Here is an 18,529-nt window from a genome sequence, read left to right as displayed (position 1 = left end):
TCAGAGAACAGAACAGCCACAATATTAAACATAGAGGTTAGGCAGTGGTAGCACATACCTTTAATCTTAGCATTCCAGAGGCAGAAATCCATGTGTTCAAGGATACAGCCAAGCATGGTGACTCATGCCTTTAATCCCAGGAAATAATGGCAGGAAGCAGAAAGGTATTTAAGGCGTGAGGACAAGGAACTATAGCCTGGTTAAACTTTTAGGCTTTTGAGCAGCAGCTCAGCTGAGATTCATTCTGGATGAGGACTCAGAGGCTTCCAGTCTGAGGAAACAGGATCAGCTGAGGAATTGGCAAGGTGAGGTAGCTGTGGTTTGTTCTGCTTCTCTGATCTTCCAGCATTCACCCCAATAACTGGCCTCAGGTTTGATTTTATTAATAAGATCTTTTAAGATTCATGCTACAAACAACAACAACAACACACACACACACATATATGTACATATATATTAAAATTATTAACTTATTTTCTGTCTCTGCCACATACGTGGACTCTAAGAATTCCGAGGTCTCTTCATCTGCTACTGTTTTATTGCCAGCATCGAGCCCAGGGCCTGCTACGCGGTCAACACTCATGGAAAACCAATGGGGTAAACAGTGGAGAAGAACACTGTGTGCTGAGCAGTTTGCTCTCTTGGCACTGGGGTCCTTTGCAGGACTTGGAGCAGAGGACTGAAGTGATCAGGTATGGATCAAGTGTTTTCAAGCTGTCACAATCACTGTGAGTAGCAAGCAGCCTGTATTATCCCAAGTACTAACTGTGAACTGCCACGTGACATAGCATAGGGAGAACTCACTATGGTAAATATTAAAATCTACAAGTCTCCTGAGAGCAGCTGAGAAAGATTTATGAGGCACCTAGTACCCCTGACGCCCTGGAATTATCACCCTCTTTTCCACTTTCCTCCTTAACACTGGGCCCTTTAGTCAGCCGAACTAGCTAGGTAGAGACCCTGTCACAGTTTTGGCTGAGAGTTGGATACTCAGCCTGCTTTACTGTGGTATTTGCATTTCATACTAAATTTGTCTATAACATTATAAATTTCACACTCCTACATTTCTGTTATAACATCATAATCACAAAAATGACATTTTTGTCTTCTCTTTTGCAAGTGAAATGAGCATTTCCATATATAAATAGAGAAAAGAAATTGCTGGTCATCTCCCGAAATGGTTTAGGGGCTTGCTACAAGGCTGAGGCTTAAGGACTCAGTGTCTGGAAGGAGCCACATCCTGTGTGGGTTCAGAGTTGTCCTCAGGACTTAGGTGCTCTCCCGGCCGTTGACATTTCTTTCACTGAAACTGAAGGAGCTTGAGACAAGACACAGTTTGGGAGTCGTTCTCTGAAATGTTTACCATTGATTACTCTAACTACTCATACGAGATTTCTGGCAGCAGGAAGGTGCCTCACTAAAGAGTGTGTGCAGAGTCCTGCAGGCCTAAGATAGAGGCTAAAGACAGCTGGGAGAGGGACAGAGACAGGGAGCGGGGGAGGCGAGAGAAAGGGGGAGAGAGAGAGAGGGTCTTTGTAGCTCGTGCTCGCCTCAGAGTGGAAAGGATATGTGCAGATCCCCCCGGGGCATCATGAAGCAATACAGCCCAATGTCCGCTTCTCTAAAGACCAGGGTCACTTCCTGACATCACGTATGAAGATTCTAGTAACCGTAGACTATTATATGAACTCTTACCACCAGAAAGCTGACACTGTAAGCAAGCCAAAGAAACTAATGAACACATCTCAGAGAGAGTCAGGGACATGGAGAACTAGCCTAGGCGAACTTGAACTTGACATTTTTCTCCTCAATTTTATAACCCCAATGATAGCCTTAAAAAAAGATTCATAAGCTTGTGTCAATGTCTGTAAGGAGAGAGTGAAATTGTGAAACTTCATCTTCATTGGAGAGATGAATTTAGGGAAGAACCCAGCCAGAGTTAACATTGTTGGAAGAAGACATACTCTCTGCCTAAACGATTCCAAATCAGTGCATTTCAAGATTGTCTTGAAGGGACCTTGGCTTTGCTCTCTACACATAGGCTAAACCCCAAATGACAGGAAAATATAGGGGTTATTGGGGTAACAGCAGCTATTTTTTGCAGAAATCACTTGCAAGTAGAAATCCAGGGCTCCTTCCAAGTTCCAGAATCTTCTGTCTAGTCTGCAGATGCCTGGTATATTTCAGGCCTGTAATTCCTTCTAGTCTGCTCATCTTGATTTGCTTTTTCTCAGCACTGCCAACATTCCCCTTCTTGGTCTATTCAAATTGTCTTGGTGTCTTAGACTAGAGAACTTAAAAACAATAAAAGTCTATTGCTTACATTTCTGGAGACTGAGCCCATCCAAGGTTAACATGCCAGCATATTTGGTGTTGGGTAAGGTTTTGCCATGAATTCACCCCAAGCTTTCTCACGTGGCTCTTAACCACCTTTCTTTTTTTTTTTTTAAGACAAGGTCTCTCTATGTAGCCCCCACTGACAAATGTGGCATGTCTCCCTCACATGCAGATCCTCGCTGTGACTCTTTAGTTTCATGTGTCTAATTTGGAGTACCCCAGGAAGCCAAGAAACTAGAAAGGAGTTGGGTTTTGGAGTGGAGGTGACGGTAGCACATAGGTAAAGTGATAGGTTGTTGCTGAATAGTTGACTATGCAAAGATGTGTTACATAGGTAAAGTGATAGGTTGTTGCTGAATAGTTGACTATGCAAAGATGTGTTGCATTTGTTTAGTTATGTAAATATGTGTTACCTTGCCTGCCTAAGGCAACTTATTGGTCTAATAAAAAGCTGAATAGCCAATAGCAAAGGTGGAACTTGACGGCAGGGGGAATAAGTAGGAGGAGGAATTTAAGCTAAGGGGAGAAAGAAAAGGAGATGCCAGGGAGATGCCAGGAACCAGACAGGCAGACAGGGAGGAAGCAGGAAAGTAGGACATACAGAATGCAAAAAAAAAAAAAAAAAAAAAAGGTTGTTGCTAGAGTTTTCCTGCCTGGCCCACAGTCAGGACAAATCTCTCTCACCCGCCAGTCCCAAGCCGCTCAAACCCGATCAAGTAAACACAGAGACTTATATTGGTTACAAACTGTATGGCCGTGGCAGGCTTCTTGCTAACTGTTCTTACAGCTTAAATTAATCCATTTCTATAAATCTATACCTTGCCATGTGGCTTGTGGCTTACCGGTACTTTACATCTTCCTTGTCCTGATGGCGGCTCGCAGTGTCTCCCCTCCCAGCTTCCTGTTCTCTCAATTTTCCTCTCTGTTAGTCCCGCCTATACTTCCTGCCTGGCCACTGCCAATCAGTGATTTATTCATTGACCAATCAGCAACACATTTGACATACAGACCATCCCACAGCAAAAGGTAATAAGCCCTGAGGCAAAATGTAGATGAATAGAAACAGATTAAACTAAATTAAAAGAGCTAGTGGGACATGCCTAAGCTAAGGCCAAGCATTCATAATTAATAATAAATCTCTGTGTCTTTATTTGGGAGCTGGTTGGTGGCCCAAAGAAAACACCAACTAGAATAGGTGAGAGACAGAGAATACTGGGCGCAGGAAGGCTCATACAGGGAGAAGGATGAGGGATGGGAGTGGGTAGGAGAAGGTTAATCAAAAGAAAAGGGAATATGACAAACCACACTCAAGTCCACTGTCGGGCAACCCAATTAAAAAAATTAAAGAGGATTTGAAGGCAGTTATCATGCGAGGGTAGATAATGCCAGTCCTAGAAGTAAAGGCCACCAAACCGCCCCCCCAAAAAAATAAAAAAAGCAGTGACAGATATGGGATGCCTCCATAGCAGTTGTTGGTCAAGGGGGACTCAAAGCCCCCCCAATAATTCAGGCACTTGTCATTTCTCTTGTCTTCCCACCAGAATAAGATTCCATGACTGAAGACACCACATCCTTGACTGCAAGATGTAGAAAAGTCAAGCTGAAGCTGAGCTGTAAGTCTCCCACTGGCTGGCTGGCTTTCATAGTGCCAGATGATGCTGGGCAGGCCACTGGGGGACAAAGGCACTAGTGGTCTTAGCCTCTATGAACTCTACAAACTATAATGCATCTGCCAGGCAAGATGTGCCCATTGCTGAGACAGTGGCACAACTGTCAGGGGGTAACCAACTACTCCATAACTGGATAGAAGGCCCCCTCAGGAGAGGATCCACACTCAGTAATTAGTTTTTCTAATCACCATCTCTACTATCTGTGTGGAACTCTTTCCCAAAATTCATTTCAGGAGTTTAATGACCCTTCTTCTCCTTTTTTCACATCCCTCACTAATTCTAGATGCAGAACCCCCTTTTCTTTTCTTTTCCTTCATTAATTTCAGCTGCTGAACCACCCCCACTTCCTTTCTATTCCCAGATGGTCAGACAAGACCGAATCCTGTGACTTGAAGTTCTTCAAAGAAGTAAAATCCACATTGAAGGTCCCTCAGACTGACCTTGGCTGATAGAACACTATGATTATGGAGAGAGGGAATGTTACAGATCAGGAGCTAATGTTGGCTTCTCAAGATGCTGGTATAGACACAGAACTCTCCTAAGGATGAATCTGGTATGTAATTTCAGAAAGAGATGAGAAACATGGAAAGGCAAGTAAGGGCTGTAGTAGTAAACAGCATCAATGAGAAACTAGATACAATAAAAATAGTGACTATCGGATTCACAAAGGAAACTACAGACCCAGACTTAGAGTCCTGAGCAAAGTGGTTGGGGAAAGGGAAAATGCCCTCCCCCCAACACTCTGGGTCCTCAAAAAGAAGCAGAAAAGAGACTCAGCAGAAGCAAACAGAGCAATAACAAACTTTTAGACAGCAGATTTGCAGGCTATGTGATGTGGATGTGGGGGAAGGGTCCCAGGGTAGGTGGCGACAATGACTCCCAGATTCGTCGAACACCCCACAGGAGCTGACCGGACACCAGTCTACTCAGACAAAGGCTGTAGGATGGTAGAGAGGTAGCCCAAACCTAGATAGGATGAGAATGTCCAGCTGCAAATGTAAGTCCCCCCAGAACCTCAAACACGGAAACTCACGTGGGAAAAGTACAAACATCCTGTGCAGGTGGGAGACAGTAGCCGTCAGGGTGGATCCTGGCTTGAGGAGCCCTGCACATAAAGGGCTGGGAAACTCGTGGTGTGGGTGGGCAGGGCACGTAGACGCTGACTCCAGAATGCAGTAGTTCAACTCAGTGAAGAAGACATGACAGACACAGACAGCGTGCATCCAGCTCATTCTGGTCTAACCTGCTCCAGCTCCAGAGACACAAGCAGCTGTTCTTGCCATAAGCATCTCGGCAAGAAGAGTGACTGATGTTGTAATATCTTGTTTTCATTTTATTTTATTTTTATCCTCACTTCTGTATTAATTCTTGATTGTTTTCAGTACTGATTTCAGGACTGAAACTCAGTACTGAAAACAACTCAGGTATGGTTGTCCTGTCTTCCTTTGTGCCTGTTTCCTTCTTGTGTTCTTTCCTTATCCACAGCTAATGGTTGTCCTCTCATCCCTACATTACTTCCTTTCGCTCTTTCCAATCCCTCTTCTTTTTACTGCCTTTTTTTTTTTGGGTGGAGAACAATGTCTCACTGTGTATACCTGATTAGCCCGATACTGGCTAAGCTGTCCTTGAACTCACAGAAATCACCTCTGTCTCCTCAGTATTGAAATTAAAGGCAATGAACCACCACATCTGCTCTCTTTTTACTTCTTAATTATAGTTTCCCACAGCTTTAATAATCTTTAAACTAACATTATTCGTGAGGTCCAAATAATGGGAAAGGAGGAGGGTCGTGGGAGGGCGGAAGGCTGAACGCTATGCAAGGGCCTGTAGACAGATGAGACGTTCTTTATTTACTCAGGTGAAGGCTGCCACAGACCACGAGGCACATGCTGGCACACATGGGCTGCACACAGGGAGGCAAATGCACATGTAGACCAGAACCAAGGTGCATGGATGTAGACACACAGGCCTACAGATGGACACACAGGCCTACAGGTGGACACACAGGCAGGCTGGTGAAGGCTCAGACAAATGCCCTTGATCTCAATGCCATATTCACATATAAAACCCACATAAAAGTGGCATCCTGCCCGCCATTTCGTGGACGCCAGGGAACGGAGAGCATCTGCGGAAGCAGATCCCGAAGGGCGCGGGTGGGCCTGTCCGAGTGTTGGGATTTGAGCTTCGGCTGTTTGAACCCAGGATCTCGAAATGCATGGTGATTGCTGTCCATTAGATTGTAAGGTGTATGTAGGTAATCTTGGAAACAATGGAAACAAGACTGAATTAGAATGGGCTTTTGGCTATTATGGACCACTCCGAAGTGTGTGGGTTGCTCGAAATCCTCCTGGCTTTGCGTTCGTTGAATTTGAGGATCCCCGAGATGCCGCTGATGCTGTCCGAGAGCTAGATGGAAGAACACTGTGTGGCTGCCGTGTGAGAGTGGAACTTTCGAATGGTGAAAAGAGAGGTCGGAATCGTGGCCCACCTCCCTCCTGGGGTCGTCGTCCTCCACCTCGGCGAAGATCTCCAAGAAGGAGAAGCTTCCCTCGAAGCCGGAGCAGGTCACTTTCTAGAGATAGGAGAAGAGAAAGGTCTCTGTCTCGCGAGAGAAATCACAAGCCGTCTCGATCCTTCTCTAGGTCTCGTAGCCGATCTAGGTCAAATGAAAGGAAGTAGAAGACCAGTTTGCAAAAGAAGTGATGTACAGGAAAGAACTTCATTTGACAGGAGTATGTACAGGAAATTCAAGTTTGTTTGAGACTTCATAAGCTTGGTGCATTTTTAAGATGTTTTAGCTGTTCAAATTTGTTTTGTCTCTTGGAACGGTGACATACAACGATGTAATTCTCTATGGTTCCAAGTGGATCCTAGGAGGCAGGTAATATCAAGAAGTGTTACTTTACAATGGTCCCTTAACCAAGATTGAATTTGCTTTGAACTTTAGTTTAGACTGAAATAAACCTAGATCCTGCCCAGTTAAAGTGTGATGTGATAATGATATAGAAAGAGCTGGCAGAAATGGAAAAGCTGTAGTTTCCCCAGTAGCTGGGATACGTGTGGAGCTATGGGAATGATAAGCAGTCTTTAAACGCTGCTGTGGACACAAGCCAGCAGGTAAAGGGTGGGAACTGCACTCCGAAGGCTCGCAGAGAGGTTCCTCACCAATCACTATAGATGGACAGAAAGCTGTTTGTAAAGTGTTCTATCAGTTTAAGGTACATTGTAGAGCTGAACTTTTGAGTTACTGTGCAAGATATCTTTTCCATGCTGTCATTCGTAATATGTTTGTGAGAATCCTTGGGATTAAAGTTTTGGTTATAAATTGTTGTTTCACTTGAAAGCCTGTTTTTCCTTGCACACTCAGATCTGTGAGCTTGGACTCAAGTCCAAGTATAACATTCCTATTGGAAGCCATACTTACATTTTCTTGTAAAGTGCTTTGGATTAATAAAATACTAGCATACCTGTGTAGTGGTCAAAAAAAAAAAGTGGCATTCTGCCCAAAGTAAATACAAATTATATCACTGTTTATGTTGGGGTTCCTGGATCACCCAGTGTCCACCATTTTGTGCCGACTCAGACCCCCGGCTGTCCAATGTCAGTCACTTGGACCCATATCAGTGCTATAAATATAAAGCGGCCCATGTGCCTTCTGTTCCCTTCAGTGTCCTAACTCCTTTGATTCCTGTCTTTATGGGGGACATAACTGAAGTGCCAAGTGCTTTTACTGCATTTTAATACCAAGCTTGTTGTCAAATCATTATAGTATTGCTGCCTGCTTCTCTTCCCAGTGTCTTCCAGTCTGGGGTGTTTTGCCCCCACTCTTTCTTTTTTCTTTTTTTGGTTTTTCGAGACAGGGTTTCTCTGTGTAGCTTTGCGCCTTTCCTGGAACTTGCTTTGTAGACCAGGCTGGCCTCGAACTCACAGAGATCCACCTGCCTCTGCCTCCCGAGGTGCTGGGATTAAAGGCGTACTCCACCACCACCCGGCCCCACTCTTCCTATTAGTTCATTTTTTGTGGGTCTTCCACATAAAACCCCACTCAGATCCTATTCTCTTGTCTAAAAATCATCTAATAGGGTGATTTAAAAAAAAAAAAATAAAGCCGGCGGTGGTGGCGCTCGCCTTTAATCCCAGCACTCGGGAGGCAGAGCCAGGCGGATCTCTGTGAGTTCGAGGCCAGCCTGGACTACCAAGTGAGTTCCAGGAAAGGCGCAAAGCTACACAGAGAAACCCTGTCTCGAAAAAAAAAAAAAAAAAAAAAAATAAATAAATAAATAAATAAATAAATAAATAGATAGCTGAGTATAGTGGTGCATAACAAATCCCAGCACTCAGGAGGCAAAGGCAGGTGGTTCTCTGTGAGTTTGAGGTCAGCCTGGTCTACAGAGTGAGTTCTGGAAAACCAGGGATATATGTAAAGACTGTCTAAAAAAATAAAAACATTTAAACAAATATATAAGAGTAATCGTGCTCTAGCAGGAGGAAGTAGCCTTGCTACCTCCATCTTCTGCCCTTTCTTATGGTGTTTCAGCTGGTAAAGGAGTTTGCCTCTAATTCTGATGGCCTGAGTTTGATCTCTAGGACCCACATGGCAGGGGGAGAGAAGCCACTTCTGCAGACCGTCCTCTGGCTTCCACTGGTACACTGTGGGATGTGTGGGCCTGCTCCCCCAGTAAGTAAATAAAATGTAAACTACAGATTTTAAAGAGGGAAAATTGTACCACTCTTCCCCTTCCTTAAAATTATGGTGTTACCAAGGAAACAGAGGAGGGGCTTGAAGCTGATCATGATGCTGGGTTCCGCCCTCAATGACCTTCAGGCCTGCTAATTTCCAGTTAGTTACCCAATAGTACTGTTCACAATAGCCAAGTTGTGGACTCATCTTAGGTGTTCCTTAGCAGAGGGAAAGATAAAGAAATGTGGTGCATACACACCATGAAGCCTTATCCAGCCATGAAGGAGAATGAAATGCCATCGGCAGGAGAATGGATGGAATTGGAGACCATGTGAGCCCGACCCAGAAAGACAAATACTAAAAGTTTTCTTTCATAAGTGGAACCTGCACACACACACACACACACACACACACACACACACACACACACACACGGCGAGACAATAGAAGTAAGACTATTTTAGAAGAAGAAAGGAACTACGAGGAAGAAGTAGGAGAGAAGGGAGAGGAGAATGGGGAACGGATCTGGCCAAAGCACTTGAACAGAAACGTCGTCATGAGACCCATGGCTCTGTACAATGAATACATGCTGATAAGCAAGGGAGCCAATGTTACCTTTAGTCTCCTCAGTAACTACTTATAGCAACCTCTGTGTCTAACCTAATAGCTTCCCAACCTCTAGATAAAATTCTTGTAGTGTATTGACACAACTCTAGCCTCTACTACCCTGTAAGCTAAGAATGTGACACTAAGAGCTGAGGAGATGGCTCAGCTGGTGGTGTTCGGCACCTAAGTGTGAGGACCTGAGATGATCTCCAGAGCCATGTAAGAAAGCCTGGTGTCTCAGTCAGGGTTTCTATTGCTGTGAAGAGACACCATGACCACGGCAACTCTTATAAAGGAAAACATTTCATTGGGACTGGCTTATAGTTTCAGAGGTTTAGTCCATCATTGCCATGGGGGGAAGCATTGTGGCATGCAGGCAGACATGGTGCTGGAGAAGGAGCTGAGGGTCCTACATCTGGATTGGCGGGCAGCAGGAACAGAGAGTGAGCCACTAGGCTTGCTTTGAGCTGTTGAAACCTCAAAGCCCACCCACAATGACACATTTCCTCCAACAAGGCCACACCTCCTAATAGTGCCATTCCCTATGAGCCTGTGGGGGCCATTTTCATTCAGACTACCATACCAGGTGTGGTGCTGGGAGGTGGACACAGGGGGGTCTCTGGAGCTCATTGAACAGCAAGTCTAGCTGAATCAGCAAGGTCCAAGTTCAGTCAGAGACCGTGTCTCAAAAAAAAAATAAGGTGAAGAGTGACTGAGGAGGACTGACCATTGGTACCATATGCATTTACACACATGTGCATGTATGTTCTCTCTCTCTCTCTCTCTCTCTCTCTCTCTCTCTCTCTCTCTCTCTCTCTCTCACACACACACACACACACACACACACACATACACACACACACACACAAAGAGAGGCAGGGAAGCATAGGAAACAGTTCAGTAAACTGAGTCTCCACTTGGTTTGGGCGATACACAGACCTGTCTTCTAAGAACATGCTCAGCAGCCTAGGAACAGCACCTGCATGTACTGTGCATACCCCCAAGTAATTGGCAACATGTTAGCAGCCAAGACCCTCCCCACCTGCATCAAGCTGCATGCACAAACTTCTCTCCAAACAATGGAATAATTTCTCCTTCCTTTAACAGCCACCCAACATAGACAGTTTCTATTCAAATGTGCTCCAGTTATACTGGGCACAAAGGTAGGAGGACCAATGCAGCCTGAACTAGTTTTAGGTACATGTGTGATAGGGCAAACTGCATCCTCTGAAAGGATAGAGGAGAATCTCCTATTTACCATCTTATGTCTATGCATGTTTGGGTGTGCATATGATTAAAATCAGATGCATTGTGGGAAGAGACATGTATAGTAGAAGAAAAGGTTATATAATTCAAATCTGTCAATCAAAATATAGAACCATCCAATTGCATCATGTAGTAAACAGCTCCTTCTTTCTTTAGACCCCATAAAAGAAGCCCCAGGCATGAACTTGGGACCCTGAGTGTTCTCTCACTCCCGTGGCCCATTGTCACTCTTGTTAGCATAGTTCTGGTCTGTTCTATCATCTTGATTTTGAATAGCTTCCTGGCTACTTTGCAGTCTCTGTGTGCTTATTTCAATTCCTGGAATATGGTGCCAAGAATCCAGAAACACCTGATCCAGATAGAAATGACTGATAACACAAGACTATGATAACATACCAGGGCTGGAGAGATGGTTCAGCAGTTACAAGCACTGGCTGCTCTTCTAGAGGATCCAGGTTCAATTCCCAGCCTCCATGGGCACCAGGCACACATGGCGGGTGCACAGATGTACATGCAGGCAAAGCACTCAAATTCATAAAATAAAATAAATTTAATGAAAGAATAAACATCTAAATCCTGCAAAAGAAATCTCCACTATCCAAAGACCCCACCTGTGAATTTTCTTTCTTCTGTCACAATGGAAGTTCATATTGGTGGGTGTGGTCGAGTACGCCTCTAATCCCAGCATTTGGGAAGTGGAGGCAGGTGGATCTTTATGAGTTCAAGGCTGGCCTGATCTTTTTAGCAATTTCCAGGTGAGCTAGGGTTTACACAGTGAGACCCTGCCTCAAAAAATAAAAAAGGCTCATATAACTTCCTTCCTAGGGGAACATGCCATCCAGTGTAACTTGCATCCATGTTCCCAGGTCAAGGTCACTCATATTTTGTTGATAATCAGGTATTTTGGTATTTTATTAAAGCAAAATGGTTTATGTTGGCAACATATTTTTTTGAGACTATATATAGCCCTGGCTGTCCTGGAACTCTTGTAGACCAGACTGGCTTCAAACTCATAGAGACCCTCCTGACTCTGCCTTCAGGGCACTGGGATTAAAGGTGTGCGCCACCAGGCTTGGTGATCATATTGATAATAGCAGGACAAAAGAGATCTGCGTGAGCCTCGAGCCTTGCAAATCCAACCTACAGACAGAAACTGAGCACAAGCCCAGAGAGATATGCAGATGTTTTAAAACAAGTCCCGGCCCTCCCACAGAGGAAGGGATTTTTCCTTCCTGTGAGCGCTGGGAAGCTCAGTAGTTGCAGTAAAATAGTATATGAATCATAAGGAAACCTTTCTGCAGTGTCCTAGCTTAATTGTAAAAGGGAAGCAGAGTGAAAGGAGGAGGATAATAGTCATAATCTACGGACCAAAAGGACACAGACTATTTTACAATCTCGAATGTATATTAAAGTCCAAACTCAAATACTATCATTACCCCTTAGGTATTTTGCTTGTGGTCCAACCTACCCAGCACCAACCATCGCTTCTTCCTAAGAACTTTTCTCCTGTTTCAAAATGTTCCCTGTCACACCTAATGCTGCCTCTCTTGTGAATAGCCTTTGTAGGCTCAGTGTATACACTTTCTATTGTTAAGAAGGCATTTTATAGCAGGTTTAAGTGCTTAGGAAGAACTGGAATGATTCACACTCCATTAGGATAATGAATATTTTCAGTCAAAAAAATCATACTGACTCATTGTTGAAGCCACATTGCTATCAGCCGGGCAAGAAGTAATTCCCTGTGTGAAATGTCTAGGAACACAGATGTCCTCAAAATAGAAACTTTACGGAGACTCAGGAAATTATATGGACTTGCTTGATGTAAGTACTTGTTATGTCAGTGACTTTCCTGTTGCTTTGATAAAATATCTTGAAAAAAAGGCAGACAGATCTCTATGAGTTCGAGGCCAGTCTAGTCTACATACCAAATTCCAGGACAGCCAGGGCTACCCAGAGAAATCCTGTCTCAAAACAAAACAAAAAACCAAACAACAAAAAGGGAAGAGAGTTTCCAGCTGATAGTTCCAGAAGGACAGAACCCTCCATCATAGTGGGGAAAGCAAAGGACCAGGGAAAGCACAGCAGCAGAAGCAGGAAGCTGGCTGCCCACATCTGCATCCTGCAGTCAGGCTCTACCTAGGAAAGGCTCCATGACCTCCCCAAACAGCACCACCCACTTGGGACCAAGTGTTTAGAGCCTTGAGCCTTAAGGAAACAGCCTCATTCAAACCCCATAGCTGTGTTCAGATGGTTGTACCTTATGGAAGCCAAGTGAATGCTAAGACAAGCACAAGATGCCTGGAGTGCCAAAGAATCCTGCATCTTAAATACACCAGAGCACCAAAGAATCCCGCATCTATTTTTATTTGTTTGTTTGTTTTCGAGACAGGGTTTCTCTGTGTAGCCCTGGAACTCACTCTGTAGCCCAGGCTGGCCTCAAACTCACAGAGATCCACCTGGCTCTGCCTCCCGAGTGCTGGGATTAAAGGCGTGCACCACCACCATGCCCAGCAGAATCCTGCATCTTTTTTTTTTTTTTTGATTTTCGAGACAGGGTTTCTCTGTGTAGTTTTGGTGCCTGTCCTGGATCTTACTCTGTAGACTAGACTGGCCTCGAACTCACAGAGATCCACCTGCCTCTGCCTCCTGAATGCTGGGATTAAAGGCGTGCGCCACCACCACCCGGCTAGAATCCTGCATCTTAAATACAGTCTTTGACCTAATAGAACAAATGTTTTCATTCAACTTGCTTTCTGCCTTATTTCACATTTGTTATTTTTAAAAATGTATTTATTTTATTTCATGTGTATGAGTGTTTTGCCAATATGCCTATATATGCACCACAGACGTGCTTGGTGCCCGAGGGAGTCAGAAGGCATCAGATTCCTTGAAACTGGAGTTACAAGTGTATGAGAGCCACCATGTGGGTGCTGGGAACTCAACCCAGGTCCTCTCCAAGAACATCCGGTGCTCTTCACTGCAGAGCACCTCTCCAGGCCCTCGTCTGTTGTTTACTGATGTCTCATCTTGGTATTCTAATGTTATCTCAGTTGTACAAGGGAGGGCCTCACAAAAGTCTGCAGTCCCTGTGAGAGTCAACCATAAGGGAAAGTAGTTTCCCCACAAGTCAGAAACCGTGGCCAGGGAAGGCAAATCATTGCCATAAAAACAGTAACTAGGCACAAAATCCAGGCAGCCTCTGCTTCTCCTTTCTAGTGTTTATATTTTTCTTCCTTTCTCCTCTTTTTTCTTTTTCTTCTTGAGACAGGGTTTCTCTGCATAGCCTTGGCTGTCCTGGCACTCACTATGTAGACCAGGCTGGCCTTGAACTCACAGATATCCACTTGCCTCTGCCTCCTGAGTTCTAGTTTTAAAAGCATGCACGTGACTTAATAGAACAAACATTTTCATTCAATTTGCTTCCTGTGGAAGCTTTTGGCCTGTGGACAGCTTAGATCCAAGCCCTTGAGTGGCAGGGAAAAAAAATTTTCCCTGACACAGATGTAGGTAAGACAAAAAACATTATACCATCAGAATTAGTTTCCTCTTGGCCATGAAGCCAAGAATAAGGAAGGAAAATCTTGGGAAAAACTTAGTAATTTCTCTCTAAAAAACTGAAAGCTTTTCAGGTCTTTCCTTCTTAGATTTCTTTTCTTTCTGTAAAGGCGAAATTAGATTCACCTGGAAGGAACAGCTATCAGTATGGGGAAGCCACCTTTAATTGCCCTATAAAGGACACCTCTTGGAACATGACAAACCCTATGTGCTAGTCCTGTCTCCCCTTCAAGCCAGTATTAGAAAAACAGAAGACACTTTGGACCCTCATCAGAGTCCCCCGAAGCTAGTGCCTAGTGGGAGATGCAGGTGGAAAGCCCAGCAGGGGCAGCTTCCCCCCAGGGTGGAGCCATAGCAGAGGCAGTGCAAGACCTGGGGAAAAGCTACTGGCATGGAGAAAGCAGTTAGCAGAGCCTGAGCAGTGTGGTGGTGGCAGGGACTCTGCATCTGGGGAGAGAAGACAAGCCAGGACAAAGAGGATCTATCTGGGGGGAAAAAAATCTTTCTGAAAAAAAAAAAGCTTTTATTTCAAGTACTTTCATCTTCTTTCACTGACCCAGTAAGGTGGGAGAGCAAAGCTTTGAAAGGTATTTTGCTTTTGGCACCAAGTGCTGATCCATAAGCACATGCGGGCGGGCATAGCCCACTCTGGGGATAGTGCCAGGTGAAAAGCTTAATCTTGACTCAAAAACCTCCCATGGCAAAAGCAAAACAAAACAAAACAAAAAAAACAAAAAAAAAACCCTTGACCATGTAAACGGAAACAAGAATGAGGTGGCCACCACTGGCCATAGCTAGGTTTGCTCCTGGACCCAAAAGCCAGCTTGGGAAATGTAGTTCATAACAGTGTGATAGTACAGAGAAAGGCAGTTTGGAAAATGTAGTTTGTAACAGCATGGTGGTATAGACAAGCCCAGAAGAAAATGCAAACAGAAAAAACAAAACAAAACAAAACAACAACAACAAAAAATAACCTTTCAAATGTTCCCCATAACAGAGCAACAAAAATCCTGAGGGAAATACTGCCAGTACTGTGCTGCCCCCAAAACTCTGCTTTTTCAGCTCAAAACATCGCTTTTTCCCAAGTGCTGCTGGAAAGCTTAGCTTTACTTCCTGAAAACAAGAAACAGGTGATGCCTGTCAGGAGGCAATTAAGATGCTAATGATGATTCTCAAGTCATTTTGAAACCCTTAAGAAAGCAAGGGAAAGTGGTCCATACATTGGGAAATTGCTTTGGGTATGAAAAAACTTAGGGGCAAATAAAAAACTTGGGTCATGCTATGAGATACTAAAGGGGACAAATGAGGATAATCAGAGTTCTTTGCCTTTTGAACAGCAGCATGCAGTGAGTGATTCCTTTGCAAATCTAATGGGGGAACAAGGAAGCATATATTCAGAAAGGAGTGACTGCTTTGTAGATGTGGACCAAACTCCAGAAAATCCAGCTATCTTACAAAATAGAGTCACTTTATTTGAAAGTTCCCTACAAGAAAACAATGCTTAATTAGAATGCTTGCTTAATGAATGCACTGATGTTTGTGAGAATAGGAAAAATGTGCCAAGTACTGAAGGTTGAAAAATTACAACTACAGTCTGAGCTGAATGACTCATGATCAGAGTGGATCACAGCAACTAGTAAAATGGCATCAGGGCTTGAGAGGCTAGTGAATGAAGTGAATGAGCTAATGAATGATATGATTCATGGTAAATAAAATAACACATCTATGTTCTTGACTCCTTTGAATAGTAGCAGTTTCTGTGAACAAATAACCTGTCAGAAACATTGGGCTAGTAAAAATCTATCAGACAAGGCATCATTGGAAGAGCTCATGGAAGTCTAAAAAAGCAGCTTCAAAAAATTAAGAAGGGGGGAAATTGTATCCTTAGTCACTAAATAAAGCTTGTTGGCTGCCTGAGTTTGGTATGAAACTAACATTTTTCTTGCTTTATCAGAAAAATCTAAAGACTATCAATTATAGATGATTGAGATTAATGATCTACTGAAAAATGCTTTATGAGCAATGTTTTACATATTATGCTATATATTTGATCTAGACCTTTAATTTCATAAATAGTACCATAAGAGAAGTATTTTTATTTCTACTTTTCAAATGAAGTCCAAAGAAATTACTCTCTGACTTGTTGGAAAAATAATATAAATAGTTCTTTTAAGAAATCTCTTCTAGATGGTGCTAAAGTTTGTAAAATAGTTCTATAGAGTTTCCACTTGAATCTAAGTTTGTAAAAAGTGTAAATATGTATAATGATATTCATGCTACTTGTAAATATGTTGAATGTAAGTTTGTAAAAAGTGTAAACGTTAAATATAAAAGGTGTAAATGTTGAATGTAAATTTATAAAAAATGTAAATGTTGAATGTAAGTTTGTAAAAAGTGTATAGTGATGTTCATACTAGAATTGTTTTTTATTACTCTTCACCTTCATATATATTTGAACACTTTATGATAGCTTAAAATAAAATTTTATGGTCTCAGTGGCCCCTGGAATACTTAAGCAAAGTTTTCATAGTCATAATTAGGGAAGCTTTTCTGTCTTCTTCCTAAAAGTTACCACTCCTCCTCTGTTTCTGTTTAGAAAGGGGTAGGCCTCCCATAAAGGGGTAGGCCTCCCATAAAGGGGTAGGCCTCCCATAAAGGGATAGGCCTCCCATAAAGGGGCAGGCCTCCCACAATCGAGTTAGCTTGTACAGAAATTCTAGTGCTGTAGAAGGAAAACATGTACATATAAGCTACTTAAACAGCTAAAAGTGTCTTTATAATTAGCATGGGTTTTTGTTTACTTGAGTGAATACTTTGAAGTATTTTGAAATGACTGTTTTCTCCTGGGAATCAAAATAGTCTCTTGAAATTTTTATTGAACATCTGTTAGGAGACAGTTTTGATTTAGAAAAAGGCTTGGTGCAGCTAAGACTGCTGTAGTCTCCATTAGACCCATTCCAAAAAAGGATATTCTATCTTTATTATCCTCTGCTCCTTTACTGGGAGGTGTGGCAGCTATGGAGACCGCTGTGGATGTTTGCAAGCTCTTAGTAGGGACCTGGGTCAGAGCTGAGTTAAGCTCTGTACCCGCTCCTGCCAGAGGCTGGTAGCCAAAGACGGGCAACTTTCTTCTGGATAGTTTTCAACCTAAGCCAGAGTGTGCTCGATGGAAAGTGTATCTCCATGACGGGTAAGGAAGATTATTCGAGAAGGACAAATCAAGACAGGCGCAGTCCATCTGAGGGGCCTGGGGGACCACTTATTATATCAAGAAGGGGGAGTTGTGGAGGCCCACAAAGGTTTGCTAATGAGATCTGAGCTTGCTTTACCCAGCAGGGCTGCATTAGAAGATTGCTTGACCATGTATGTAGTTACCAGGTGATTGGAAGGGTCTGCACTTGGCTGTGCTGGGGGGAGGTTTTTACTCCATCCCTTGGCGTTCCTATAAAATGTCCTTTAGAAGATGTAGGAGAGCCTGGTGGATGTCGATCCAGGCACTTCTGAGGCTATGCTGAGTTTCGATCTGTTTCTATCCTCTCTATTTTTCTACCTAATATCTCTTACCCTTCTCTCCTCAAGAGTACACTGGGGGAAAAGTGGTGGCAGGTTCCCCCACACTTTGTATTTTATTTAATTAAGAAGAGCAGCCGGGTGGTGGTGGTGCACCCCTTTAATCCCAGCACTCGGGAGGCAGAACCAGGTGGATCTCTATGAGTTCAAGGCTAGCCTGGGCTACAGAGTGAGTTCCAGGAAAGGCGCAAAGCTACACAGAGAAACCCTGTCTCGAAAAACCAAAAAAAAAAAAAAAAAAAAAAAAAAGAACCAAGAAGAGCATAACATCCTTGTACAATCATATCTTTTGTTATAATTCTAAAACCATAAAATCTATAGCTCTAAAGTCATTAAATATTTTACTACAGTTATCCTAAGATCAGATGTGCACTAACACAATATCTCTCTTGCAAAATGGAACTCAAAACTTTCAAGATTTACCTCTCCAGAAGAGGTAAGCTTGTCCACTGGGGTCCTCCTAGCCTTTGGGGCTCTCTTACATCAAGAACCGCTACCAACTCTAGGGACCTGCTTTCAACAGACCCAGAAACCATCTGTGTCTTTGAAGAGCAGAAACAGGATTATTAGGAGAGGTTTCAGTTCTGAGTAAAATACATTAAGCACATCCCAGCCAGTCTCCTCCACTCACTGAAGCTGGAAAAAACTAATAATACCAATGGGATAAGAGGGAAAGGCCAGAGCCCAAAGTATTAAAATACCAGTGTTGGTTTTATGATTTTTTTCCTAACTTAAGTTTAACCCAGTCTGAAACCTATACACTATCATGGGCAGTGAGGATTTAATAGAAGCCCTGTAATAATTCTGGTTTAAAGAGGTCATCTAATACCCATCCAGATTTCTA

General features: G+C 43.3%; 1 protein-coding gene and 1 long non-coding RNA gene across 2 annotated transcripts; both read left to right on the top strand.

The window, feature by feature from the left end:
- Positions 1-556: 556 nt before the first annotated feature.
- LOC128097346 (uncharacterized) lies at positions 557-5,769 on the top strand. The gene is made up of 3 exons (XR_008213843.1): positions 557-692; positions 3,879-3,950; positions 4,369-5,769. It is a non-coding gene; the product is annotated as an uncharacterized LOC128097346 (long non-coding RNA).
- Positions 5,770-6,120: 351 nt separating this feature from the next.
- LOC128096823 (serine/arginine-rich splicing factor 3-like) lies at positions 6,121-6,994 on the top strand. The gene has a single exon (XM_052716847.1). It carries the CDS (start codon positions 6,219-6,221, stop codon positions 6,684-6,686), a length of 468 nt encoding a protein of 155 aa, XP_052572807.1. The 5' UTR covers positions 6,121-6,218; the 3' UTR covers positions 6,687-6,994.
- The last annotated feature ends 11,535 nt before the right edge of the window (positions 6,995-18,529 follow it).

Source organism: Peromyscus californicus, unplaced genomic scaffold (genome assembly GCF_007827085.1).
Source record: "Peromyscus californicus insignis strain IS unplaced genomic scaffold, ASM782708v3 Scaffold_5__1_contigs__length_169319896, whole genome shotgun sequence".
NCBI lineage: Eukaryota > Metazoa > Chordata > Mammalia > Rodentia > Cricetidae > Peromyscus > Peromyscus californicus.
The sequence above is the reverse complement of the archived record's forward strand: the minus strand, read 5'-3'. Positions and strand labels throughout refer to the sequence as shown.

What these genes read in the sequence shown, in the direction of transcription:
- LOC128096823 (XM_052716847.1), top strand. Translation starts at nt 6,219, where the DNA reads ATGCATGGTGATTGCTGTCCATTAGATTGTAAGGTGTATGTAGGTAAT.